This window comes from Streptopelia decaocto (genome assembly GCF_964273445.1).
Source record: "Streptopelia decaocto genome assembly, chromosome: 16".
Lineage (NCBI taxonomy): Eukaryota > Metazoa > Chordata > Aves > Columbiformes > Columbidae > Streptopelia > Streptopelia decaocto.
Window position 1 is genome coordinate 7815925 of NC_138671.1, and position 27426 is coordinate 7843350.

At 44.8% G+C, this 27426-nt stretch overlaps 1 protein-coding gene across 1 annotated transcript in view; it reads left to right on the forward strand.

The window, feature by feature from the left end:
• Positions 1 to 27426, forward strand: part of UBE2O (ubiquitin conjugating enzyme E2 O) — a 60516-nt gene that overhangs the window by 7469 nt on the left and 25621 nt on the right. The window contains exon 2 of the mRNA XM_082066724.1: positions 22934 to 22993. Coding sequence (XP_081922850.1) covers positions 22934 to 22993 — 60 coding nt within the window. The remainder of the gene's footprint in view (positions 1 to 22933; positions 22994 to 27426) is intronic.

A 27426-nucleotide genomic window follows, 5' to 3' on the forward strand; every position in this document is an offset into this window, starting at 1 on the left:
GTTGGTTTTGGTGGCTGCTCAATGGCTTCTCTGACCCTTCCTGCTCAGAGCTTGGGAGCACAAGCTGTCTGGATGGTGGACAAAGCTTTGATGTTCCTCAGTGCAGTTATAGCGGGAGACATGGGCCAATATTTTCACCCCGAACCATAATACATTGGTTATTTGGCATATGTGTAAAATGGGATGCTTGGAAACTAGATGGCATGCTGTATCCCTTGCTATTGAGGAGCTCAAGTTTGATTTGATTTTACTCACATGAGTAACTAAATGGAATAACCTAGCATTTTTTAAAAGTTAGTTTAGGTGTAAATCTAGTGAGGTGTGAGTTTTGTGAGGCTGGATTAGAAAGAAATGTAGTCGGTGAAGTGCAGCCTAGGTGTAAGCTGTTAGCGTGGTTCATAGCGGTGTTTCTAGAATCAAAAAAATATATATATGCCTGAATATATTGAATAACTGGTCCTAGATCTCCATCCCTGGTGAAATTGTTGGCAGCGGCTATGCAGAAACACAGTTGGAGCTTGATATTTTTGTTCAGGATTGATCAGACTTCTAGCAAGGCCCTACAGTGGATTTGTCCTTTGGCTTTGCCCTTCTGTCTGGTTTTGAAGATGGAAGTTGTTGGTTATTTTTTCCTTGGAAGGTGGTTTATGTGTCGAATCCAAGTGAATAATTTGCATGACTACTGCAAGAAATATTCATGCTTCTGTTCGGCATCTGAGTCCAAGTTCCTTGAAACAGCATTAGTCTTGACACAAAATAACCACGTTTTTCTAAAATTAGAATTACTACGCAGTTGTGTGGCTGGAAGTGATACATAATGAGCCACCTCTTCTTTTTTATTGTTCTGTCCTTAACACATGCAAGTTACGTCAGAAGCCTTTTCTCTGTCCTTGTGCCACAGGTTGTAAAAGTCGCTCTGGTTTTCCACGCTGCAGTACAGCTCATCTCAGTGAATTGGCTTCAGTTTAAAGCAGAGAATGGGAGGCGGGAGAGGGAGGAATCTCCATCCTTCCTGCAAAACTTCCAGTTTTTTTGTTTCATGTTTCATTTTTTTGTGTTTGAGGGAGTTGGTTGGGTTTGTTTGGTTGGGTTTTTTTAATCCTTTTTTTGTTTTTGAAATCTGCAGGTGTGGATGATTCATTTACTTCCTGTAAGAGGTGGCCTGGCCAATATTTCATGTGTATTCCAAAGAGCTTAGGAAGCTCTTTCTGAGGAGGTGTAGTAGTATATAATGGTTCCTCCTTGGGGTGTATTTAATGCAGCTTGTGATTGAACACAGACCTGAATTATCCTGACTGGGGAAGCTTTCTGAACTGGAGTGGACTTCACAAGATGAAGCAAGCTGTGTCCTGGATAAAGCAAATTGCTTCCTAGACTATGCACCTCTGTATATTCCTAAAATATAAGGAAGAAGAGATCACCTTGCAGAATTACACAGCAGGGAAGGTGACACTGCACAGGAAATACCAGAATTCCTGGCTGCTTACATTAGGAATAAACTTCAGGATTTTTAAAAGTATATTAATTGATATTCTTATTATCCTCCTGTGCCAGCTGTCACTGCTTTTGGATCTCACTTTGTGTGTAAAAATTAGACAATTGGATTCAGAGTGTGTTATTGGCTCGGTAACTACCTTTTCACCCAGAACATCTGAACTGTGCAGCTGAATTGGTTTATTTGCCTTTTTGACTCTCGGCCTAGAAACTTCCTTGGTTTAGCTCTATGTGGTGTTGGGGATTGTGCTGGCGCATGACAGAAATGTTTCATTTCATTCACAAACGAAATCTGCTGTGTAATGATAAAGCAAAGTGCTAAGTACAGGGTGACTCACTGTAATAAAATGTGCGGGGCAGGAACTCCCAGGCTCTTTCCCTGCTCCTCTTGCAGCCTTTGGCCGCTCCTGCTCCAGTTCACACCGTGCTTGCTCGATCAGAATTGGCTCTGGCCGCCCTGATCAGCCTCAAGTGCCTTGTTGTATTAATGTTTCTTTCCTGAAGCTGCTTTTGTCTGAGCCAGAGTGTTAGATGGAAACTTCACACTTCTCGAATCAAGCACTCTTTGTATTTCACAGGAGTATTTATTATGTGATCTGCTCTCGTACTTCTTCTTTTGTGGGGATCTTAGAGAAAGATCAATTTATGGGAAATAAATATCACAAATATGGTAATTGATGTGGTCACTGTAATGCATGTGTAAAATCTTTAGTTCGTGGGGTATTTCTGTGTGATGTTTTGGGTTGTTTTTCATTTCTCCAGTGTTGACACCTGGAGCTTTGGCAGACATCCAGCCTGAGTTCCTGGCTTCCTCGCAATCACGTTTGTATTTTTCTTTTCCTGTTCTCAGTAACATAATTTAATACCAGATTCCAAATGGTAACCAGTAACTGTGGATGGCAATCTATCTGCTATTGCATAATGGTTAAAGTAGTTGTGAGCTGAACTGTGCCTTATGTTAGCACAATGAATGTGACCCAAGTGTATGTTGCACTAATTCTGTGTATTCTACTGTTTAATTGCCATTCAGGTGCAAACACACAATGTGTATTCACACTTTATGTCCCTCTCTCTCACTGCTGCTTTGGCTTCTTTTGTCTGTGCCACACAAGGTTCCTTTCTCTTCAGATTCCCCAGTCTTCCTGATAAGCGTCTGCACAACCGTGCGAGCAAGGCACTTTTGGAGAGAAAATATTCTTATCTGAGAACTCTCATAGCTGGCACACTTGCTGTAAAGTGAACACCTGCAAAAGCTATTTTTTTCCATTAGGAGTTGCGTAGATAGTTGGAAACTGATGGTGATCCCTAAGCATTGGGTTTGACAAACTGCGTTTCACCTTGGCCGTAGTTGGGTGGACGGGTCTCATCACCCACCCTGTCTCTAATATGGAGTGTTCTTTACTGCCCGTGGTGACTGACATGAACCTTAACTTTCTCATGTGATAGCTTAATTAATCTCTTCTAATCTGGCATTGATAAACGTTTGCTGTCAGGAGAACAGTGGTGAGAAATGGAGTGAAAAGATCAGCTTTTAAAGGTGGTGGTTGTAGGGCAGATTCCTGTCCCCGTGCTCCTGCTTCTCTAAATGAGTGTTGTGCCTTTATTCTGTTAATGGTGAGCGCGTGGAGGGGGCAGCAAACTCGGGGTGGAGAGCTCTTGCTTTCTAGAACTTGAATCTTTATGATTGCTTGGTACTGTTTTAACCAGCAAGCCATTTTGTAGAAGCGTTTATGAGTGATCTTAGTGTGCTGTGCGGCTTCTATCTGCATCTCCTTCATGCTGAAAGAATCGTGTTGATGCGATGACGGCAGCGAACCGAACGCCCTGCGGGCTGGAGAGCCCGTGATGCTCGTTTTGGAAAGCAGCCTAAGAAATCCTGTGAAATGCCGTTTGTTCGTGCCGGTGCTGCTAACTTAGCTCCAGTTCAGTTTGGATTGCGTGCCTCTGATCTGCGGTGCTGGCAACGCTTGAATGAGGGCTCAAAACAAAAGATCAGGGTTTAGATGCAGAATGACGTTCACGGTGTCATTGTCCAACCTGTGTGTGCTATTGAGCACAGTAGAAAAGACACCAAATTGCAGTTCTTAGATATTTGCTAGCTTGGCTCTTAGCTCAGCTGGTTCCTGCTGTGCTGTAAGAGGATCAGGTGTCTTACTGCTGCTGTAGACAAAAGTTTGTTGTGGTAGCAGGCTTTTTTTCATGGCTTTTTTTTCACTTTTATACCATTTTGCTACCCCAGAGGCCCTTACGTGTTTGTGCCCTTTGATTAGGTTTAGTTTTCTCCCCACGCCAGGATCTCTGGTGCCTCAAAGACCCTTTCTCCCCCTCCCCATTTATCTGTACATCCTTTATTTTTCCTATTTGCATTTTTCTCTGCGAGTGAAGGTATTCAGGGCAATAGCATGTTCATTGCTTTGAAGCAAGCGGTCCCTACCCGGCTCTGGACAGTGGCAGAGCTGACTGATGCTTTGCCTGCCTGGCAGGGCATCCATTTTCCCCTCTCGTTTTCGCAGTTTCATCAGAAAAACATCCCTGGATGTTCTCAAAACGCTCCGTTGGTTAAGCATGACCTGCCAGCCTGGGAGTGTTCCATTTGAACCGGGCAGTGCTGTTAAGCTGGGTTTTTGGGTTTTCCTGCTAATGAGTGACACTGGTATGGGAGCTAAAAAGGTGGGTTTTTTTCCCACTAAATCGCTTTAAGGTATTTGAAATGAAGTAGTTAGGAGAATGGGTGTGCTAAAGGAAAGTTTAACAAAGGATGTTTATTGTGGTCCTATGTGGAAATGAGGCTCTGGTAGGAGCATTGCAAGGTTAGTACCTGCTGAGTGCATAGCTGGTGCTGCTACTGCCAGCTTAGCCTCGTCCAGACATTGCCGCTGGGTTATCCTGTGCTTTTGGGAAAAGAAGGCACCTGTCACGTTCAGCATGTTGGCAAATCTCCATTAGAGCTTTGATTGAGCAAAGTGGCAAATCTCCATTAGAGCCCAGGAAGAGGAAGAGCTTTTAATCATAAATGACAACTTGTAGTCTGTGATTTGTGCCTAGACCTTAAGTGATGGGTGAAATTGCCCTTTTTGACACGCACCTTGCTATAAATAGTGATTTTAGCTGGGGGCAGGTGCTACTGAAGTGTCACTTGGGTGAAATCTGGGTGATGTGTAGAGTGCACGTTTCTGAGCAGAGAGAGGAGTTGTCTTTATCGGATGTATCGAAAGCTGCGCATCCCTGCCAAGAGATGCTGTAATGGTGAGATGGCCGTTTATCAGCACTTCTCTTTGGAGTGGTTTGAAACTCTAGTGTTTTCTTGAATCATCTCAGTGCTCCATTCACAAAAGCTGCTGTTGTTGTTAAAATGTCACACTAATAGATCTGTATTGTTTTTATCCCACCCTACTCCTCCACTGTCAGTGATTTTTAATTTATTTATTTTTAGGAAACGACACTGTTTTCAGTTCCCTACTTCTGTGCACATCACAAAGTGGGTTTTTTTCCCATTTTTATGAAGAGAAGTGTTGTTTGAGTGCCCAGACTGTTGGTAACATCTAGCAATATGCTTTTTGATGCACTGTTCAAGTATCTTCACAATTCTCTTTTTACAATTGTCCTCTGAAAGCGTAAGCTATGGTGACTTCCCCATCAAAATATTTATCCATCGCGTGCTGTCTCTGCAGCATTGGTGGGGATTGGGCTTCTGATGCTGTTTTCTGCAAGAGGAATATTGCAGTTTCTCTTGATCCATTCCACCCTGAAGTGTTACTTGAACTTTGTGGAGGGGTCTGTGATTGGTATGTGTAGTAGAAGTAGGATTCAATTGCAAATGTTACTTGCCTTTATCGCTATCATTTTCCGAGATGATAAACTCTACACTGATCATCACTTACTCTTGAGATAAGAGCGGCAGCTTCTTTTTAAACTTCATTGGCATATTTTCTTTTTGAAAGCTACTGTATTGAAATCATCTTTGCCAGATGAAATAGACCTGGGATTTTTGAATTAATAGGCTTTGACTTTTAACACACCTTCTGATCTTTGGGCTGTTGCTGTTCAAAAGGTGACATGTAAACGCATTGACCCTGAGGTGCTTAGAGGCTTCAGGTGGCTGGATGAGAAACCTGACTGTTGAGTGACTTTTTGCAGTTATCGTTGCTTTATTAAGTGAGCTAGTGAGGTATTGGTGAAAATCTCCAACACCCAAAGCCTGTGGAAGTTACCTCTGCATTGCCTGGTTGTGGCTGTCAGGGAGGCTCAGTGCTGGTGATGCAATTGTGGTGACCTTACAATCCTGACAGGGTTCTGGAACGTGGCTGTGGCAGAAGACCCAAGCCACCGATGGACAAGCGTGCCCCACACCACTGGATAAATGATTTGTAGTAATTCCCATCTTTGCATTGCCATCTCAGCCTAGGTTGCTGACTGGACTGAAAGCTAAGGAAGAACTTTGAATTTGGGACTGGAACAACATGTATGCTGTGTCCATGGAAGTCCTAAGTGCGGTAAGAATATAGATGGAGGGTCATCCCAATGGGTGGAGAAATCAGGATGGGGAGAGTTGGAGTTTCTTTAAAATCATTTAACCCAGAAAAGTGGTATTTGCCTCTTCTCTTGGGTTGAAAATACAGATTTATGACAGGAGAACTATATGGTTGCCTTGTATTCAATTAATAATTTACTAATTATTACAGTACTTCAATACAAACCATCCATCAGTGCAACCCTTGCAGGCAGGGGATGGTTTCAGAGGTGACGTGTGTTCCTACCAGGACTCTGCCACAAAACGTTTGTGTTACTGCTGGTCAAGTACACATTAGGGGAGGCCCTTGTTATGTTTCAGCTTAAATATAAATGTTGACTTAAGTGTCCCTAAAAGTTTGGGGTTAAACTTCGCTTCTAAAACAGGTAAGTGTTCCACTCATCATACTTTTAGGCAATTGTGAAAAGTAACTTTGTTACTCCAAGGTCTGAATCCTGATAAAAGTAAAGGAGATCAGTTCACAGTGTGCTTATCATGTTCAGTGGCCCTCAAGGATGTCATACAATGGGCTCTGAAAACCCTTCTGTGTGGATTTTCAGTAGGATTTGTTATGTCTTATGTAGCTCTCTGGGCAGGTGGCCCCTCATGGGTTGAAACCTTTGGAAAATCAGCTTGTCCTACCATCTCTAGTCATTTAGACTCCAGGCCAGTAGTTAGTTAATGGCTCTGTACGCCCAGGTTATGCTTCTCTGGCTGATATTTGAAAACAAAGCACATTAAAATGGCATGAGAAGTGACAGTTCTGCAAAGGGCTGTGCGAGGCGGGGGGATGAGGAGGAGCAGACTTTACCTTTTCTTCCCTTGCCGAGACTGTCATGCTCTGGTGGAGTAAGTACAGCGTGTGTGTGCATGCTGGCTCACAGCTGAGTTTGGGATTGTGCAGGTTTGTCTGAAATAGAGTTAATTTTCCGTGCAGTTGAAATCTTTTCTGCTTTATTTCATTTCCCCAAGTCTGGCAGATGGGATGCTGAACAGCACCAGGTGTCCGTGCTGAAGTGAAGGAGTAGGATGTGATGGGAATGGTGCTGGTGGCCGGGGTCTGGCCTGCGGTAGGTGGCCCAGGTCTGGCTACCAGACCTGCCCTGGCTGCTGCCCTTGTGCAGGCAAGGCCCTTTGCACCGGCATCCATCAGCCTGTGTCTCAGAGCTGCACTGCGAAGGAAAGGACTTTATCCCATGACAAGGGAAAGGGTGTGTTTGTTTCCTTCAAAGAACTTTAAGCCTGATCTCTCCTTAGTTTGTTCTGTTTGGGATGATGTGAATAAAAGGGAAAATCATGGGATTTTTTTTTTTATCCATGGCTTCTTACCACACCCCCGATGATCTCATCTTTTTAAATCTCAGACCTGCTTCTGTGTAACATAATCCTTGTTGTTTTGTGACAGCTTATTGTATCCCCATTCTCTGTGCACCTCCTGATGTTAACTGCTTAGTATACCAAAGCAGGAGTTATTTTTACTGCTGTCAGTATTGTTGAGCTTTGCAGCATTGGGTGTATCCTGTTCTGCATCACGCATCAACAAAGCTAACAGACTTCAGAGGTATAGGGGGGTCTTTATTGCTGGTGGTGATGGAGAGGGTAGAAAAATGATGTGGATTAGCTTGTGAAAACTGTTTGGTTTTTTTTTTTAATCTCTAAAATGGATATAGGATTGGAAAAGTGTAAATCTGAAACGCTTCCTGTTGAGAATGCATTGATCAAATTAGTGTTTCCCAAGGGCTGTGGCAGTGAGGTGTGTTACTGTCACAGCTTTTTCTAGCCCTTTCCAGTTCCTATTGCAGCCCTGACAGCCTCATCAGCAGGACACTCCTACGCTTACAACAGTGATTTTTCCTGTTTCTGAGAACAAGGGTAAGGTGTAATCCTTACATGAGTTGCTGCTCCCTTTTGTATTTAATGCAGGTGGTGAGTCTGTCCGTACATTCTCTTTACTAATGGCTGTTAGGCTTATTTACTGTAGAGACAAGAGGTAAGGTTGCTAACTGCCTCAAAGACTTCTCCTGGTTTTCTTTTCCTCAAACCCAATCTTGACTGAAGTTTCGCCAGGAGACAACCCCTTGCCCAACAAGGTGAAGCAGCTGGCCTGGCTTATCGAGGCTTTGGTGTCCACCGATCCCAGCGGTCCCTGGAGCGGAGGGTGCGGGTCCGATCAGGCTACAGATGCTGCCTGCCCGTATTCGAATGCGATGGCTTTTTTACCACTCTCTCCTGGAGCTTCTGTAAGCTGTGTGTTATCTGAAGAGACACGAGGCTGCTCCAGCCATCCCTGCTGAACCCAGAAAAAATGCTGGAGCTGATTAAACAGGCACATTCCCTCTGGAGATGGGCCGCCTTCGAGCAGAGGAATGTAGGTCATGGTTAAGTATATAAAATGAAAAAAAGACTCCATTGTAATGGCAGCATTTCACCTAGATAATCCAGTGAGGTCCGCACACTAATGGAAAACCTGTTCTTACATACACGCTATTTAATATGACTCATTAAGCAAACCTAATTAAGTAGCAGCTTCAGCCCTACTAAATGCCATGGCAAATGTGATTCTTAAGGCTCCATGGCTGGCATTCTGACCACTCCATCCTCCTGTCTGCTGTTTTCTCTGTCCAAATCCATGTTCTCAGCCTTTGGTGCCCCAGGCAAGGGTAAAGGAGGAAAGCAGCGAGGTGTGAGGCACCGGCAGGTACCTGAGAGGATAAAGGTAATGTTGCATACATGGCCATCTGAGCCAGGCACGTAGCTCCGGGGTAATGAGAATTGAATCTGGGCAGGTGAATTAAGTGAGATGGATCTGGCTCTGCACAGAGGAGGGAGTGCTCGGTGTTCACTGCATGAATCTGCTGTAAAGGTGCATGTCGTAGCATGCAGGAGATCTTGTAATGCACGCCTGATAATGGGTGAATAAAAAAACAACTGACAAATACCCATCAGCAGTGAGTCTGGGGCTGGTGGTTATATTATGCAGGTGTTCACGGCTGAGGACCTTTTAGTACAGGATTCTGCCACATCAGGTGCCTTCTGGATTATTTTTTTTAGTTTGTGGTAAGAACACAATGTGCAACTTATATTAATAGAAAAATATCCCATTTGCAGCTTTTTCTGTGTATTCAGCATACTTTGAAATCTTGACAGTATCTTGCATACTTGAGTATCTGAGTAGATACTTGAGTATATGCAGAGTGTACACCCTCAAATGGAGAAGTGCCATGTTCTTGGCTTATTATTGTCCACTATTTAATGGTGCACCTGATTTTTCATAGCAGCTGATGGCACTGTGCCTTTACAGACGCAAAGCTTGCAAAGTTGGGGTATCTTTCCAAGTGAAAATCGCTGTTGTATGTGTAGGGGTGTCCTGGCAGCGGTTGGTCTGAGTTGGTTTGAGTTGCTGCTGGAGGTTACGCATCTTTTTCAGAAGCCTGCCACATCCGCAGAGTACACAGTGGCCATTAATGAGTAGGGGCAGTTTTAAGGGAGAGCCTAGTTTGTATGTCTAATTAGGAGCGACAGCCCATAGAGTGCAGCCTGAGGCTTATCAACCCACCATCCCTTCCCAGAACACGGCCGGGACTCAGCACCTTGCAGCGGTTCTGCTTATGGTTGTGCCGATGCTGTTCAGTTCGTGCCATGTGGCTTTGCGGTGACTCTGCAATCTGCTGTCCCATCGCTACTTTCCGCAGTCACAGGCCTGCAGTTTTGTCCCCTTTTCAGGGGTTTGCAGGGCAGTCCTGCCGGGGCATTTTGCATTTTGGCAGTGCTGGGTAGAGGCAAAGTTCAGCTCAGCTCCATTTTGCTGGCAGCGCAGGAGGAGGCCGAGTGCTGCTCCAGCTGTCAGGGGAGCTCAGCTCTCTAAATCATCTTCTGAGGGTATTTTTATAGTGTTTGCAAACCTACCCGAACTGTGTTTATGGCTCAGTGTTTCACCAAGCTGGTGATGGACTGAAATCCCTGAAGTCATTAAAGCAAAGAACATATTATGTATATGGCACATAACGAAGAGTCTGGCAAAAGAGTTAAAGCAAAATATACACTTTCCTACTGTATTCATGCATCAATATATCCTCAAAAAAGGGTATTCTAGGAAGTAGTCATCCTGTGAATTACAGTTCCAGGAAATACAGGGCTCGCTGTCAAGGATAATTGACCTTGTTTAAGAAGGTAAAATGTATTTTGCAGAGGAGGCTATTGATTAGTTGTTCGCCAGACTGTTTTTATTCTTTGGTGTGTAGATGCAAAGGCATCCAGATGTACAAAGCACGCATTTGAAGTCACGCCACTGTAGGGACGGGGATCAGTGGCTTTGTAATTGATTAGCTGCATCATTTGTCTTTAGTGTTTTTTCCTCTTGGTTAAGAAATTCCCAAGAGGCTGTTAGCATTGGTATAATGCAAGACTCAATATTGTGTCTGTGCTAGGAATCTAGAGCCTTTCTGCTCTGAAAGGCTATTTTTTTGTGGTGTTTTTTTAAGGGGAAAAAAGAGCTGCTCACTGACTAGCTGTGTGTCTGTTTGGAGGCAGAACTGCTGACTTCAGGCAAACAGGCTTTTAGCTGCATTTTGCTCATGCTGTCTGGAGTGAGCACTTATTGCTCTAAGGGCAGCCTCAGCAGAGCTGCTTACCACTCAGGCTACACCTCGGAGTCCACGGAGGCGGGGAAAATACTTAAGATGAAAATCTCAGCTCATCTCAGACCTTAGGCTGAGCTCGCAGGTCCGAGGAGGGGTGTGAAGGATAAGAGGGGGGTGCATGTGCTTTGTAACTGTGCAATATCTGACAGAGGTGCCAAGTCAAACGTGACATCCCCCAATGCCATTTCAGCGTCTTTTCTAACCAGATCTGCATTGAAATATCTTACAGGTGATGTCACTATCTGATGTTTGTCATATTAGGCCAGGAAGAGGGTAGAGACGTGCTCCCATGTTCCTGCTGAAGGTGTACAAATGTGGAGAAGGCTTTTTAAAAAACCCGCTAGGAGCAGCCTGCTGATCTGTATGCAGAGGTGAGGGATGCAGCCAAGCATCCCTTAAACAGATTTAAACCCCAGTTAGGAAAGTTCTGAGACTTTTGTCTTTGACTCTATGGGGAGATAGTCAGCTCCAAGGTGAGTTCTGTTAACAGTCAATCTCCCATTGCTTGCCCATGAGATGTGACCTTTTAGAAATGTTTTTAGTGAAGGGACAGTTCCAGGTTTCTCTGAAAAAGGGAAGGTTTTGGTTTCATGGCTGGCTTAGAAGTGTGTTACTGCCCTGGGGACTCTGCAGGGTCTCCTAAATGCCGAAGCCATTCTTGAAAACTGGATTGGAGCATCTTGGGCAATATTTTTTCCCAGTAATTTGTGATTGCTGTGCAGCTGTTTGGCTGCGTTGTGATGTAGAGTGTGTATGGAGCTGAGGAGCATAAAGCTATACTCCTACAAGAAGTGTAGTGTTGTCTGTATGCTATGTCCAGGGGAAAACCAGGCTGGCACAGATTCATGCAGGTATGAAGGATTTTGCCCTTAAAACCTGTGTGCAGAGAGGTGTTTAATAATGCAACTTCAGGTTTAGAATGGGAACTGTATGTACTTCATTCAGACCAGGGAACATCTGGCTTTATTGCTCCTCTGGTTTCTACACCATTGGTGAAAGTGTTTACTGATACCAGCGGCTCAGTGACTCCATCTCTATATGTGCTTTTTGGTTGCTCAGTTGCCAAGGAAGGGACAGGGAGAAAAGAAGATTCCCTGAGCTATAACCTTGAATTATCGTCACATCAATAACTGAATGGATACCTGCAGAGTAACACAGGTGTTTCCATGCAGATGTTGGATGTTCTGCTGGGCAAATGCTGTGTTGTCTTAGGTTGCTGGCACAAATCCGAAGAGCTTATGATAAATGGTTTGGAACTCAGCGTAGAAAACACCTGGAGGCAAAATGATATAGTAGCGTTGTGTGATCGCATTGATGGGTTTTAAGTATGATATTGAAAGCTTTGTGCTCTGACTGAAAGGATAAGGAAGAAAAAGTCCACTAAACTTAGTGTGCAAGGGGGGTGAAAAGTGTTTTGCTCCAACAGTATGAAGTTGGACTCGGAGGGGTTTTTATGCTTTTGTCCCTATTGCGTTGTTGCTGCCACCAGTCCTGGTGAGATCTTCTCAGCGTTATTAAAGGGAATTGAATGTTGGTTGGAGGCAATGAATTAAACCTGCTGTGGCTGGGAGGTGTTTTAGTCTCCCCCCTGCCATTCTGCAAGTGTCAAATCCACCCCTTGAACAAAAAGGCACGTAATAGCACGGGGATTCCAGAAATTCAGGCATCAAATAACTGTGCTTCTGTAGCCTGGTGTACGGATTCAGTATGGGCTGTTCCTTTTTGTAATGGCCAATACAGCATTTATGTATGGGGAGGGTAACTGAAACTCTTTCAGTGAATAGAAAATGCAGCTGAGGTTTTTTGGGCAATGATGCAATCGTGCTGCATTGTCCCAGCAGCATTCACACACTTCTGCGGTGTGAGCTGGGGAGTGGCTTTGCTGTCGGAATAAATGCGTGCTGGGGGTACCCACACTGGCACTGAGTTTTGGGTGGATTCTCTCTAGTGTTCCAGAGCCTCCCTGAGCTGGTCATAAAGGCTTTTTTTTTAAAAAAAACAAACAATATATGATATCTGTGGATACAGCTGTTTCAGAAGGCATGTTATTGAACAGAAAGCCTTTGCCGAACGCTTGCTGTCTTGCAGCTAGCGTTAGCCATCGCGTCTCTTAAAACAGCTCTTGCCTTTGCTCTTGTGGGGAGGGACTGGAGAAATGACCGTGGACGTGTGAGGTGAGGATGCTGGTTTCCTTGCGAATTAGATTTCAGTTTTCCCAAATGCTCTTAATCACTAGCTACCAAAACTGCCTCCATCTCCAGCCTAAGCATCCTGTATTTCCCAGCTAAGCCAGCAAATTCACCCAGGTCCTGATCCACTTGGTTGCATTCACTGTTCTGCCTCTTCTCCTTGGGCTTCAGACAGCCTGTCTGTCCGTGCAGCGTTCCTCATATGTAACGGAGCAGTCGGGCTCTGCGGTGTGTTTGGGGAGTGTGTTCTGCATGTGGGACCAACCCAGAATATTTCTCCAGGGCACGCTCTGATTCCAGAGCAGGCGTGAGCCTCTGAGAAGCCACAGGAGACCTGTCAGCTCCACGCACTCGCTGCCCAGGACTGACTGGGAGCCTAGCGTGACACAGCATTTGCTGTGCTTTCAGCCAGAGCTATTTATACATCGCTTTTCAGTGTTATTTTGTCTCCTCTAGGAGATTCTGGACTTGATAAAATAATACTGCATTAGTTTATTAAATTTGCTGCAGTTCCTGGACCTAGATGAGTCTTTTGGCTCTGTGGCAGCACTGGACCTCTGCATCCAAACGTGTGAGGGAATTTCATTGTTAAGGTATGTCTGGATTCAGCCCCTAAGGCGGTTTGACCTGCAAACTGGACTTGTGTTGGTTCTTAGGTTTGAACCAAACCTGGCACACTAGGGTTTTAAGCATAATAGGCTATTATCTTCCCTCTCTCCTAGGAGAGAAAATTGCAGCAATTGTGAAACATGACTGTCTGTGTTTGGGGGAAGGGACTCCTGCGAGGGTGGTAGTGGAGGCTCTGGGTGAAAGGAAGGGAAAGAAGTGGGCTGTATTACACTAACTGTCCTGTGTCAACCTCCTACGTTTGGGTGTCGCATGGCTGACATCCTATCAAAGAGCTCTGGCTGTGTCCGGAATTTTAAGCAGCTTTATAAATAGCATTGCTCAAACCGCCTGTGTGTTCAGAGACTGTGAAGGACTGGGGTAGACCAAAATATTACAGTTTAATTTTTGAACCAGTCCAAAAACTGGAGCAAGGAAGAGTGGAAACCTGGAATGTAGAAACACCCGTGGGTTATCTTCCTCTGCAATGCAAAGCACACATATCTGGGAAGGGGGTCTGTTAGAGCATTGCTGGAGATTGCTATGAGACTCACAAAGCACGAATATATGAATCTTGTTAAGGCATCTCAAACTATTCTTTCTCTCCTACTTGCCTGCTGTCTTAAAGCTGCTTGCAGGTTATGCTGCCTCTGAATAATTGTGAACAATTAGAAGCTAATTTAAATGGCTGGTTTGTATTCACAGCAGCAGCATATGAGCTAACCAGCTGGAAAGCAGACACGGTGATTTTCTATTGATATGTCTCCCTCTTGTTGTTCCCTGGCAGTTTTGGCAAGGTGGATTTTTGCTGGGGGGCTGATAAGGCGTTGCTCCTGCACACTGCTGACCTGATTGCAAGGGGAGAGGGGATGCTTCATCCCCTAATGTAGATTTACCTCCAACCAGCAGAGTCCAGTTTTGGCTCAACAGAAAAACCCTCCCTGGTTTGCTCCAGTAATGGAGTAAAGGAATATTTCTCCTGGATATGCTCTTTATTCTTACTGTCAAAGATGTAGATGGGGCAGTGCGCTTACTCAGGAGTGAATTGGTCAGCAATAGTACACAGATTTCCTCACAGCATCCTTTTTCTCCTCTGGAAAGGCAGGTGGAGGTTCAGGCAGCCCCACTCTGTCCTCCAGGCCTGGCAATGTGCCCCAAATGCCGCTCGGAGGGGCAAGTGACTGATTTTTACACAGCTGATGCTGTCCAGATGGCAACCCCAGCGCCGTCCAGCAAGAAGGTGGAAAACCTGTTGTGTGGTAACTGCCATCTGCCCCCCAAGGCAACCATTTGAGGAATCTTTTTTGCTTCAGGTAGATGAAAGAGCTACTGGACGGGTTCTTTTAGCACATAAGGATGACACAGCTTAACTGTCAAGCTCAAACGGAGGCTGTTGAGAATCCCAGGGATCTACACAGGTGGCTGAAATGAGCATCCGCTGTCACACTGGTTGGAACTGGCATCCAGGTGAGCTGCTCCTTGGAGCCTCTTCTAGCAGCCAAATGCATCTCACTTAGACATTGTTAGGTACTGCCAAAAAGATCAGCACAGCCCTTGCTTTCACCTGGATGGTTAGTGTTCGCCAGTTTCCACAGCCATCCCCTTAGGTCCTGCTTGAACTGGGTATCTCTCAAAAAGCTGGGCTTGGGTGTCTGTGGAGGTGCTGTGCTCCTGACCTGTTCTCCTGGTGGGTTGCTAGCTCTGACCTGTGTTTCAGATCAGGCTTTACTGAGTGTTGAGACAGAGAAGTATTGCCTGATGTACTGGCAAAATGTTGTCTGCTTCTCTCCTTACTGCTTCCCACCAGCTTCTCCTGGGGCTTTAACCGCAGTCTCGTGTGGGTTTTTGCAGGTAACAGTGCCATCTGGTGCTAGAGCACTGCTCTTCATCAAGTTTTTCTCAAATTCTTAGGCAGAGGGAGTAGGACAGTATTGCTTTTAATCAGCCATCTTACTCTAAGGAAATGAGAGGAGGAGTGTCCTGTGCCAATCTGTGCTGTAGGGACATTGCACCTGGAGGAGATCCATTAGGCCTGTCTTGGCTTTTCTGTTGAACTGATTTTCCTGGAACTGTTATACCTGGAAGACTGGGTACATGAAGCAAGAAGTATAACACTGAGATGGGGAATCATTTCTTTTACTATAAACTGCTGCTAAGAAGAAAAATCCGATGTTTAGATTAAATCCTGTAATTGGGGATATCTTTGAAAGATTCCCCATAGGACTCTAAGTGGCTTATTGCTAGACTTACTAGTCAGTAAATCTCCTCTTACAATATCATTCCATATTTTATAGTCATAGCTGTGTATTTTTAAACTTTAGCTTTCCGTAGCTTTATGCCGAGCATCATGATCGTGTTCATTCTTTCTGAATTATTTTTCAGGTCTCCTTTTTGCATGCACGGGGTTCACTTTGCATTCCCACATGGAAAGACCTGGTTATTAGTTGATGTGAGTTTACATGATGTAAGCCTGTCTAAACAAATAATTCAGCAGCGCTTGATGACAAGGTTGGACAAAGCCAAACTTTTCTGTAACTCTTCCCAGTTGCACTGAGGATCATTCTCGCCTGTGGAGTCTAGAAAGCTCAGTAGGCTGTTGAGTAGGCTTTACTCCTTCTTCAAGCATCTAACCCAGGTTCACATGCCAGTGGGTTCCCTGTTGCCACATCTCTCTTGTGATGTAATGATGCTCAATTTTTACATGTAAGGTAGAAATGTGAGACTAAGGATGCTGAAAAGCTGCGATTTGCTGGTTATAGGTGGGAGGGTGGATTTGTGCAGCTTTCCTTATTCTCCCTCCAGGATCCTTCTCTCTCCCAACCGTGCTGCTGCCTCTACTGGGAATTGCTCCTAAACGTACTTATTTTTCTTTAAATAATAACCCAGTAACCCTTCTGTCATCTTGTCTTCCTCCCCTTGCGTTATTGCCTTGTACTTTGTCTTCAGTTTGAGATTGGTGCGTATACCAGGCCAGAGAATCTGTCTTGTGGAGTTTTCCATAATGTCATGTAAATTTGTAGAGCTACAGAAGTGATTTGTTGCCAGTATAATAAATAATGCTTGACAGTCCTGGACAAGGGAAATCCAAGTGAAAGATTTACTTTTGCTAAGCAAAAGATTTATGTGAAAGCCGGATTCCTCTGCCTCAGAGCACAACATTTACCCACATTATAATTAAATTGAACTTTCGTTCCATCCAGTTATTTGTTGAGACTTTATAGCCAAATTCCGCTTCTTGGAAAAGGAAAGCAGAGCCTTTTGGTGTCTGTCTGCCAGAAGGCTCAAAGGTGATATTTGTTGGGATTGGGGGAGATGCTGCAGTGTATTGCTATGAGTGAGGAACCAGAACTATGCTGCAGGAGGAATTTTGTATCTATAGAGGATGGAAAGATATTCTGCCACCAAAGAACTCTACTACAAGCAGAGGAAGGGAGAAAAAACCCCAACAGGTAGGGTGATTAGAAATGTAGATAGGGACAAAAGTAGCTCCAAGTCCACTGCAGTTACAGGTGCAGATAGAGGAGGCTTAGGGAGCTTCAGCATGGAGTTGGAAGGAATTCAGCCGAATGGCACAACTTGAAGTTTGTGTATCTCCATAATATGTCATAAAGACAAATTAAAGAGCTGTCAGTTTATCTTTTAGAATGGCAGGTCCCCGGGGACGCTCGCTGTGTTGGGAGATTATGGAACTCATGAGACAGCTGGATTTTGAAGCCGCCAGCGGAACACGCCTTCCCGCAGCACTAGCAGCGTTGAAAGGGAATGCGATGCGGAGCTGCATTCTCACTTTTCGGATTGCCTCATCTCCTGTGGGTGTTGCAAAGGCTTTTCTCCGCAGTCACCTTTTTGGCTTTTTAGAAGATCACAGGCGATGCCTGTCTCTGGTGTGTAATTTGATAAAAATTCATGTCCCCTTAATACAGGGGCTTTAAAACTTTTGTAGACATTCAGCTGGTGGTGGGCAAGTTTATTCCAGAGCAGTGTGTGATGGCCTGGAAGCTGCTGTGCTCATCCCTACCAGCAATGGGGCCTTCATGAGCTAAATTAAGAAATTCTACTTTAGATCATGCCTTTCGATTGTCGTCTGGAACAAGCGTTACGTCCACACCGTACAGTTAAAGCCACAGTAGTTCACTGGTAACAGGCACTACTTGGAGTGGGCTTAGTGGTAAATCTTGGTTTGTGCTGAACATCGGATGATCGGCAGATTCAGATCTGCTGGTTGCATGAACAAAAGAAATTGTAATGCATCGTCAGTTGGCTGCTGCAGGTAGTGCTGCACGCGATGCAAAGCTATTAGTTTCATCTTAGCTTCTATGAAGTCCCTTAAAGCATTTATTTCCATTTGGGGAACGTTTGGGCTCCTCCCAGCCTAGCCCTGTTCTGTTCTTCCTGCAGCCGAAGTTAATGTTCAACCTGCCCTTTGCAGAAGGGTGTTTTGCGCTGCCAGGAACAGCCTCCTGAGCCAGCTTTTGAACTCTTTTGCACTGAACTAATATAGGAAACCAAGATCCTGCTTGCTGTCCTTCCCTCTCTTTGACCAATCCAAATGGGGAACTGCATTTTCCTGAATTACTCAGGTTTTGGAGAGTTGAATACAGACCAATTTTTTTAATCTGCTGGTGGAATTCCTAAGTAGCTCTATATATTTTCTCCTTTCATAATTCTTTGAGTGCTTTGAAATGACAAGCGGTACCATGACATCATGAAAATGCAGAATGCTGATGTTAAAAAACAAAATGGCTAAAAACTTAAATGCATCTAAATGCATTACTTATGTGGCAGACTGTTGTGTAGCAGGGTGTTGGGAGCAACATACCACTCTGACATCTACCGCTCCATCAGGCTGAAGCCTAAACCCTGTCCCAGAAGGGCATGTTTCTTCTCCAAGAAATGTGGGAGTCTCTACAACCTCCTGTCTCAAACAGATTTTGGACTTTTTGTCTGGAAGAGCCACAGACCACATGTGCTCACCATCCAGGAATAGCCAGGAGCTGTCACAGGCAGAACTTCTGTGCCAGTGAGCGCAGATTTATTCTCAGAGTTTTGCAGCTGCATCCCTCAAACGTTGTTTTTAAAATGCCCTGTATTGTTCAGCTCTTCTGGGTAGCAGAATTTTGGTTCTTAGGGCTGTTGAGTTTCTTGTAGTCTTTTTTCTCCCCATATTCTTTCCCCATAAAATCCAGTGTGGTTGGAAACCTTGCGGTGTTGAAGTGGCACATGTTGTTTCACTTGTAGATGTTGCCGTGTGAACCAAATCTGAGCATCCCTGGGATTCTCTGCTCTTGCTGATTTATCCTTTCTCCTCCTGGTTTCTAGACTGCTCATGTGCAGCACAATATGATCAATGTAACAGAAGTCTTCAAGGGAAGTGAACTTTGTACGTGGAACATATTTTTCCCCGAGAGTAGTATCTGATGCCACTGGTAATGTGTTGATGCTGAAGTTTATATTAAAAATATCTTGGCTTCAGATCTTCTGGGTCTTTGAATCTTTGAACCTTTGTCATCTAACTCCATGCTATATTTGGACAGCTGACTTGCTATTTTAGACACCTCATTTGGATTTGAATAAAACCAGCTTGTGTCGAGATGATTGCTGCACACTACTGTTTTAGCTGAAGTGTTTGGGTGTGTAGTCAGACCTTAGTTTAAAAATAAAACCAACTGTGGGATGCTGAGCTGTGCTGGCTGCTGCCAGCAGTGTTCCCTTCTGTCCCACGGCCACCAACACCTGTCCCATGGCCACCTGGGCAGCTGTTGAGCTGCTCCAGGTTACAGCTGGACATGGCATCACTTGGCATGCTTTTATTTTCTCTTAGTGCCCAGGACTGGAGCTGCTGGTGGCCAGGACCTGCTTCACATAGCAAGGAAGCTTCCCCTGAACCTCCAGTAAGAGCCATGCGGTGAACCCGCTCACAAACCAGTGCTGTCTGGCGCAGGTTTCTGAATTGCAGCTTCAGCGCTGGAGAAAAAGATGTAATAGCTTTCAAGTTTAGAAAGCAGGTGGAAATACGGTATACCATGTCCTGCTTCACGTGGGCTTACAAGTGCTGAGAAGCCACATAATTCGAAAGACCGATGAGGAGCCTGTCTGTCAGCTGCCTGAAGCAAGGTGGTATCATTTCATAGCACTCGGATTAGGCTTTAACTGATTATGGAGCATCCCCTGAGTGCGTAGTGAGATTTAGAGAGCTCTGTGGTACCTTGGTACCTGGTGCTACAGTAGACATTACGATTTGCTTTTAACCTGTGGTTTTTCTTTTGCCTCTGAACATTGCTGCAAGTTTCCTTGATGACTTCCAAGCTAACACGTAGGTACTGTCCCTTCAAAACAACAATACTAATTATTTTTCCTGTCGCATTTTCTTTTGTAGTTCCACTGAGAGAACTCACCATCCATATTACAAGACAGGCTTTATAAAATTGCAAGTAATTTTTTTCTTTTTTTGTTTGCTAATGTAGGAGGACAACAGTGGTGTAAATGAGATCAGTTACACAAGATGTATGAAGAAGGTGCTGGGACTTGAAATGATGGAGAAATAGCCCAGACTGAATAGTGGTAGCAGGTCTGAGCTTGGCTTCCCTGCCCTTGTGGTGGTGACCACTGCTTGCCAACTCCTTACTTAACTCCCATGGCAGAACCATCATAGATATTTCACTGCTGACTCTTAGACAAAATCTCAACCATCAGATAGTTTGGGTAGATATATTGAGTTTCATCTCCCGTACTATGCTTTCCTATGTTCTTTTACTATGCTTTCCTCTGTTCTTTTTCAGTGCCTTGTATTCCTGTTTTCACAAGCAGTTACCAAAGGAGGGTGGGCATGTGCTGCTTTTCCTCCATCCTTATGTGCTTATTCCCAGAGCTCTTGTTTTGGAGGATAAAATCTGAAATGCATTTGGAATAGAAACTGATGTCCTCCTCACTGCAGGGATCGTGTTGCAGGTAGAGGCCATGGGATCACAGTAGCACCCTGGAGCAAATTTTGTTCTTCATTGGTCGGGCATTGCCTTATTTAACATACATGGATGTGAATTTACTTTTTAAAAGGTGGCACAAACCATGCCTTGTGTTTGAGGTGTGCTGGGAGGGTGTCGAACCCAGCTGGTAACGCAGGAGTGTGGGATTAGCTGAGAGCATCTCTGGGAAACTTGTATTTCTCATTCTTCGGGCTATTATCTAGACACATGGCTACAACATAAAACTAGTCATGTTAATATTGACTTTCACAGAGGTAATTATAGCAACTGAGCTGTAAGTACCTATTTTAAAAGTGCTTCTCCACTACTGAGTTCCCTCGCTGCTGAGCGAGAGGCCTGACCTTGGGCTGGTGATCCCATCGCTCTGGCTACAACAGACGAGAGGTGGAATGACTGACCTGTCCTGTGTTCACCATCAGCCATTCTGGCTTCCCCTGGTTGGGTTTCTGCTGGGTTTTGACAATCTTTAATGTGATGACAGGCCTGCTAAGTATTTATTGTTGATGCTGGCGTTCTGCTGACTACTTGGCTTGCTTATCCTAGCGACTGAGGCAGGTGGGTCTGGCACATGAAGCTGCAAATAGTCCTGCTGCTTTTAAAAAAATCAAGGGATCTGAAAGCAGATTAAATGTAGTCTCCCTGCAGAGGAAGTTTTATGCCTTGTTTTGGGAAGGATTCGTGTGATTGTATCATTCAGGATCACAAACTGGGAAAGCTACTAATTTACAACTTTTATAATTGAGCAGAGCTGACAAACACACAAATATTGCTGCTGCCAGGTAGTGTCAGATCATCTTGTCAATCTCTATTCTTCAGATACTGCTTAATAGAGAACAGTATGGCTCAATGATATGTTGAAACATAATGCATCAATTTAAACACCACGTGTCAGAGATTAAATTGCCCTAATGTGTGTTGAAATGAAAGTATCGTTATACACTTGGAGCTCTGCAGCAAGAGAACTAGAGTTAAAATACACAAACTGCTGCTCACGTGTGAGCACTTACTGGAATGTGAATATTGCTGCCTGCTTCTGGATGTTAAGAGCCTATCTATACAGTACTTATTTTAACAAAGAACTTTAGAAAGCTGTATAAAAATTGATGTCTATATATATATATACCCTGGTGGGATGTGGGAGGCAATGAAAACACTTCCACAATCCAGAAATGGGCTGTGGGAAGCTTCAGGTTTCCCACTCCAGTGGAGTTCCGACTCCAGAAGCTGGGTCTAAAAGCCTCGCTGGCTGTCTCTCTTCCTCTCTCACTGAAACATGCAATCAAGAAGGCAATAAGTATGCAGGTACTTTGGTTTGATTGCGGATCCTGTCCTTGGATTATAGATTTATGTCTAATTTAGTAAAGCAGGATGTAAGCCAGGGTGTGGGTTAGGACAAAATGCTGACAAAGCACAGTGGAATTTGGACTGGGAGGTCAACAAGGAAAAGTACTGAATGCAGCACCGGTGCAGAGATGGATTCTGAAATTAGGATGTAAAACGGGCTCCGTTCCTGATGCTGCATTCATGTGGTGCTTCACAAAACACGTGGTGTGTAATTAGTGTATTTGCAGGGTTCAGAACGATATAATGATGCAAATATGTTCTTGAGCACTGAAAGGCAGGTGAGACTCTCCCTGTTCAGCAGAAGGAGATCTTTCCTGAGTTACTGGGAGGCTGAGCAAGGCTGAAATTAGAGCTAAATCCCATGGACTTCTGATTCATGTACTTCAGATGTTAACCTTTGTGTGGCATTTTCATAGTGTATTCGATGGCAACTGTGTTTTGCGGTTTTGAGCTTGTTGATAACGCTTATTGAAGTAGCCTGTGAGTAGACTTGAGATCACTGAAGCAGCTTGGGGAAGGACCACTTTTGGAGGGACATCACTTGGTCAGCTGGCCAGTACTCACTGGAGATTCATTAAGTGGTACCTCCCCGTACCAGTGCTGACTCCTGATGCCCAGAGCTTTCAACATACTGCTTGCTGTAGTGAACTTGGCACCAAAGCCAGCTCTCCTGCGAGCTATGTCTTCTCACTATACAGTATCTTGCTTAAAAAGTTCCAGGCCAAACAGGGTCTCCACAGATATTTTGGGGTATCCTCGGTGAAAAGTGTGCAGGATAAGACACAAACTGTGGTGTGATGCGCTTATTCCTGTGTCTTCTGTCTTCTCCAGTACATAGACTGGATGTGAGTGGGAAAGGCTGCGTGATGCAGATGGGGGAAGAGTGAGACTTGAAGCAATGAACAAGGCAAAATGTCTGCACCCTTTCTGATGGGGCTGCTGACTTAGAGCACAGGTTGCCTGGTTGCTGTGTTTCAGACCTGTCCATTGGATTTTGCGAAAATGCCAAGGGGATTAACTCCATGTACGAAGTACCTCAGCATCCTCTGCTGAAAACCTGCTCAGTCTGGAGGAATGCGATACTGTGCATTGGTATTTATCATGTTATTTCTGACCAGGTATCATCTGGGGTCGCTAAATTCAGTGTCTCTCTCTCTCTCCCCTTAGCTGAAGCTTGAAGATCGCTCTGTGGTCCCTCGAGATGTGGTCAGACACAGGAGCTCCAGCGTAAGTGCTTTTCTCTTTGTCCCTTTTTGATTGTGATACTGCTGCATGGATTTCTGAGACTTGCCAAATTGCCCGAATGGAGCTGAATGGTAATGCTTTGAGCATGTTCTATTTTTAGTGTGTTTGATAGACCTAGCTGCATCCTTTGAAAATGAAATGCTGATAAGGCTGCCTCTCTACTGTTGCATATCGGCAAAGGTCTCCTGAGTAAGTGAACCTGATAATGTCAGGTAATGAGATGAGAAGCTTGTCTCTCTCCCCATCCTTTATGTTTTAAATCAATCCACTCTGAGGTGCGAGGAGCATGGACCTTCTCTCTTGGACCTAACGGGGAGGCTGGAGTGGAGACACATCACGTTACACTGTGTGCTACAGTGGGGACTTTGGAGGAAATATTTTCAGGGAGGCCTCCCAGTCTGCAGTGTGTACCATCTTGCCCAATTGCTATCCAAAATACAGCAAATCCCAACACTGCTGAAGCATCTGGCACAACTAGGTTTGCAGAAAGCAAGCTGGTTTTTAGCAGCCTATAATCATTACCTTCCCTCTTCCTGGATGCTACTTTAATTCCTAATCATTCTGTTCTAGTTATACAGCATTTATTGCTTATCAGAGATGTGTGGATTTGGGTTTTTTTTTTTTGTGTGTAGGGAATACTGGGAACATTGTTCAGATCGATGATGGGCTGGGATGTGGTCTCTTTAGCAGCCTAGCTGGGTTGGCACAGCTAACCTCTAACCCCGAGCCATCTGGCCGGCCATGTGTGCACCAGCGTCTTCTCTTGACTCACTTCCAGCGATGTGGCCACCAAGGCTGTGATGAAGCAGGCAGCTGGCCACATGGCGTGCAGCCTGCTGCAGGGATGGGGAAGGCCATTCTCTGACCTGGGGTGGGGTTTTTTAATTGACAAAAAATGCTTTATTAAAAAAAAAAAAACAAAAAACAAACAAACAACAAACCCTTTTTTCACATAATGTTCCAAAGAGAAGGGAGGAAAAACTTGAAGGGTAATTTGAAAAATACTGTGACAAAATATTTCCTTAAGAAATTTAGTTCTTGTTTGAAATGGAAATTTGGAGTCGCCATCTTACTAAAATTGCGGCTTTATGAAGGCGTTTTAATCCAAAACAAAGAACCGTTAGCAAATTGATATATCAGCTGTTCAGGGCATGGTACCTGGCACAGCTGGACTCTATAGCGTATCCTTCTCACTCAGAAGGATGCTCAGAGTCCTGCCTCAACTGTTTGTTCTCTAATGCTGCTTAAAGTCACTTTAAGCTGTTGGGACAAGTTGTTCTCCTCTTGGCAAACATGGAATGTGTTGCTTTTGTTAGCAATTTCCATACTCATCTGAGCAGAACCTGGCTTCTCTGGCTTGTTGCGCATGTATCAGTAGATACATTCTCAGCAGCTGTTTTGAACACTCCTTTATTGTCTGTTTGCATGTTTAAACACTCACTTTTGCTTGACCATTTTTATTAGTGGCTGATAACATCATTTTTTTAATTGATGGAGTGATGAGGGTATAACTCCATTTTTACTCTCCCCTCTATTCGAAAGCATAGTGAATCTGAAGATACCTTATGCTTCACCTTCCCCTCGAGTATGCTCTCAGTGTCAATGGTAAATGAAACAAACTCCTTCTATCCCAAAGACCACCTTCGCTTTGTTAATCGGATGTATTGCAAAAATCAAAAAAGCATTTAAAACAGAAAATCTGCAAGTGTCAGCCTGCCAAATTCAAGATGTGGGATGGTTGCCCTGCACCAGTTGGCCTGGCAAATGCACAATGTGGAACTTATTCTGTATTCACCACACTCTCTTAGGGCTTGTTTTTAACCTTGGGTGGGAAGGACTCAAAATCCTCTGTTCTTCAAGAAGAGGGAGCCAAGTCAAATTCATGTGCTGCTCATCCAGCACAGAAAGTGGGGAAACACTGCTTTGGGGGTAACACATATAATGAGACCATTTCCTCTGAATGCAGTTGGGCCTGTAAGTCTAATCCAACTGGATGAGAAGTGGTGAAGGTGGCAGAGTTCGTTGTTCCAGGTGATACACTAATTTGGGGGAAAGAGTCGAAATAGGTCTGCAATCTGTCAGACAGCTGGATTTTGTTGCTTCAAAGGGTGCTGGGCAATGCTGTGCCTTTTAAATAAAGGAATAATTAAAGATCCCCTTATTAGAAAAGAGTGTGTTGAGGGAAAGAGTAGAAGGCTGGGAGGTAGAAGATATGTGACTGAGGCTTGTACTTGCTGAGCTGCTGTTCATTTAGATGGTAGTTTGTTGCTCTGCCTTAAAGCTGCAGCATCTACTGAACAGGCCAGTTACATTCAAGCAGGTTGGTGGGGGCCGTGCTCTGACCATAGAGCTGCCCTGGAAGACAAGGAACAAGCTGGTGACTCCTTGTTCCAGGACTGCGTTGCTGAGCGCTGCTGTAATTTCACAGAGTGATTCAGCAGAACCCCTCAGCCTGCAAATCTGTCGCAGGCTAATGTTTCATGTGACAGTGAAATAAATAACTTCATAATAAACAAAGGTTCAGTGGCAGGTGAGGAAGGAGACCTGTGACTCAACAGCCCTGTAGCTTCTGGGGCTGCTTTACAACATCGATCTCTTTCTTAACCGCAGACAGTGCTCTGCTCGCTCAAGCGTTTTGTAACTGGAAGGGGCAGCAAGATGAACTAAACCCAGCACTTTAGCCCATGAAAAGGTAGCACCCAGCTGCGATAGATGTGAGACACGTTCATAGCATGGTGCCAGCATCTTCTCCATGGGGAAACTGTCAGAGAATGGACAGAGGGTATTGGTGTATGTCAGTGGCCCCAGTCCTGGTTTTGTTACTTTTTATTCTTTCATCATCAATAAAAGAGGGGATTTAGGCCCAGAGACAAAGTGATCTGCAGAAACTGCAGGTGTTGGATTGTATTGTGTCTCAGAGCTGCTGTCGTGTTGGCTGCTGATACAGGAAAAATTAATTCTGAAATGCTCAATGTTGGTAGGGCAGGAGTTTTATTTTTTATGTTCTGACTACTAAGAAGTGAAAAAAACCCACCAGCCTGAACTGCAAAGCACAGGCAGAGGATGGACTGGGTATACTTAATTTAGTTTAATCTGGAGGAAAAGCAGGGTGGGCGACTGTGTTCTGGCCTGCAGAAGGTGTGGGTTTGTTGAGCTGGTGCCACTTCTGAGCAGGCCTCGCTCATCCTACGGCTCCAATCCTGCTGGCAGCAGCTGTTGTGAGTCCCATCGTCCTGGCAAACCCTTTGCAGGTGAGGTTATGGTGCAGCTCTGGGCTCTGTCCTGCAGCCAGTGTGGGCTGCAAGCTACATCATGCTCAGCTGCTGTGTCTAACAATAGAGCTCGGAAAGGCTGCCTTTGCTTCCCACCCTTTCTAGAAAGAAATGGGGGTGATACATGGAGCAGCTGGAGGGAATGAGCAGGACCTGCTCTCCTCCTCACCGCCTCCCGGGGATGTGGAGCGCAGGGTTTGTGCGATGCAGCGGGCAGGTGGAAAGCAGGCCAGCCAAATGGTCTGAGCAATCTGTCCAGGAATTATCCTGGACCGCGGGTGTCTGGAGGGTGTCTTTGCTCTCACTACCAGTCCTCGAGATGAGACGGGATTAGATGAGCGCCAACAAACTCCTCAGCTCCCAAAAGGGCCGCCCAGGGCTCCGAGTGAAAGCCTTGAATAAATATTTAACGTGGTGCAAAGAACAGCATGTTTCTAAGTGGACTGAGCAAACAAATCCACTTCTCACAGGGTATAAGCCCTTCAAGTGTTATGTTCAAGTCCTGTTGGAGCAGAGACCTTGATGTTTGAGATAAGGACAGCTTCAGAATTTGCTGATAGTGGGGCAGTTGTTGTGCTGGCCCTCAGTCAGCTTTTATAATGGGCTTGTAGTCTTTAATAAATAAGAATATCGATTGTCCCAGCTGTCAGGAGCCAGGGCAGCTGCCGCGTTTGACAGTGTTTGGGTTAGCAGCCCTTCCTTGCAGGCCTCTGCCATATGTGTGAGCAACGTGCATATTGCGTGCTCCCTGCCAAACTATCCCCAGAAGGCTCTTGACAGCATGCATTATTTTCCTGGGGACAGAAAAGATTAAAACTTTGCTAAAAAGTGAAGGGGCTAATGACAACCATCTCATAATTGGACCACCTGTAAATTATCTGGCTTGAAACCTTGAAATCTGATGAAAGGTGCCAGATTTTTTTTTGATGGCAGCAAGTGAAGACCATTTATAATGTCCTCCTGCAAAATTTTTACGTGAGAAGTCACAGATAGCTTTAAAGGCTTTCTCTTGTGTTCTGGGGTTGATCTTCTGCCTCTGCTGGCTCAGAGCAATGCCTGTAGGATGGTCCTATGGAGTTGCAGAGATCTGCTCAGTTGAACAGACCGAGGAGTCACACAGATCTTAAAGCCAATAAATGCGAA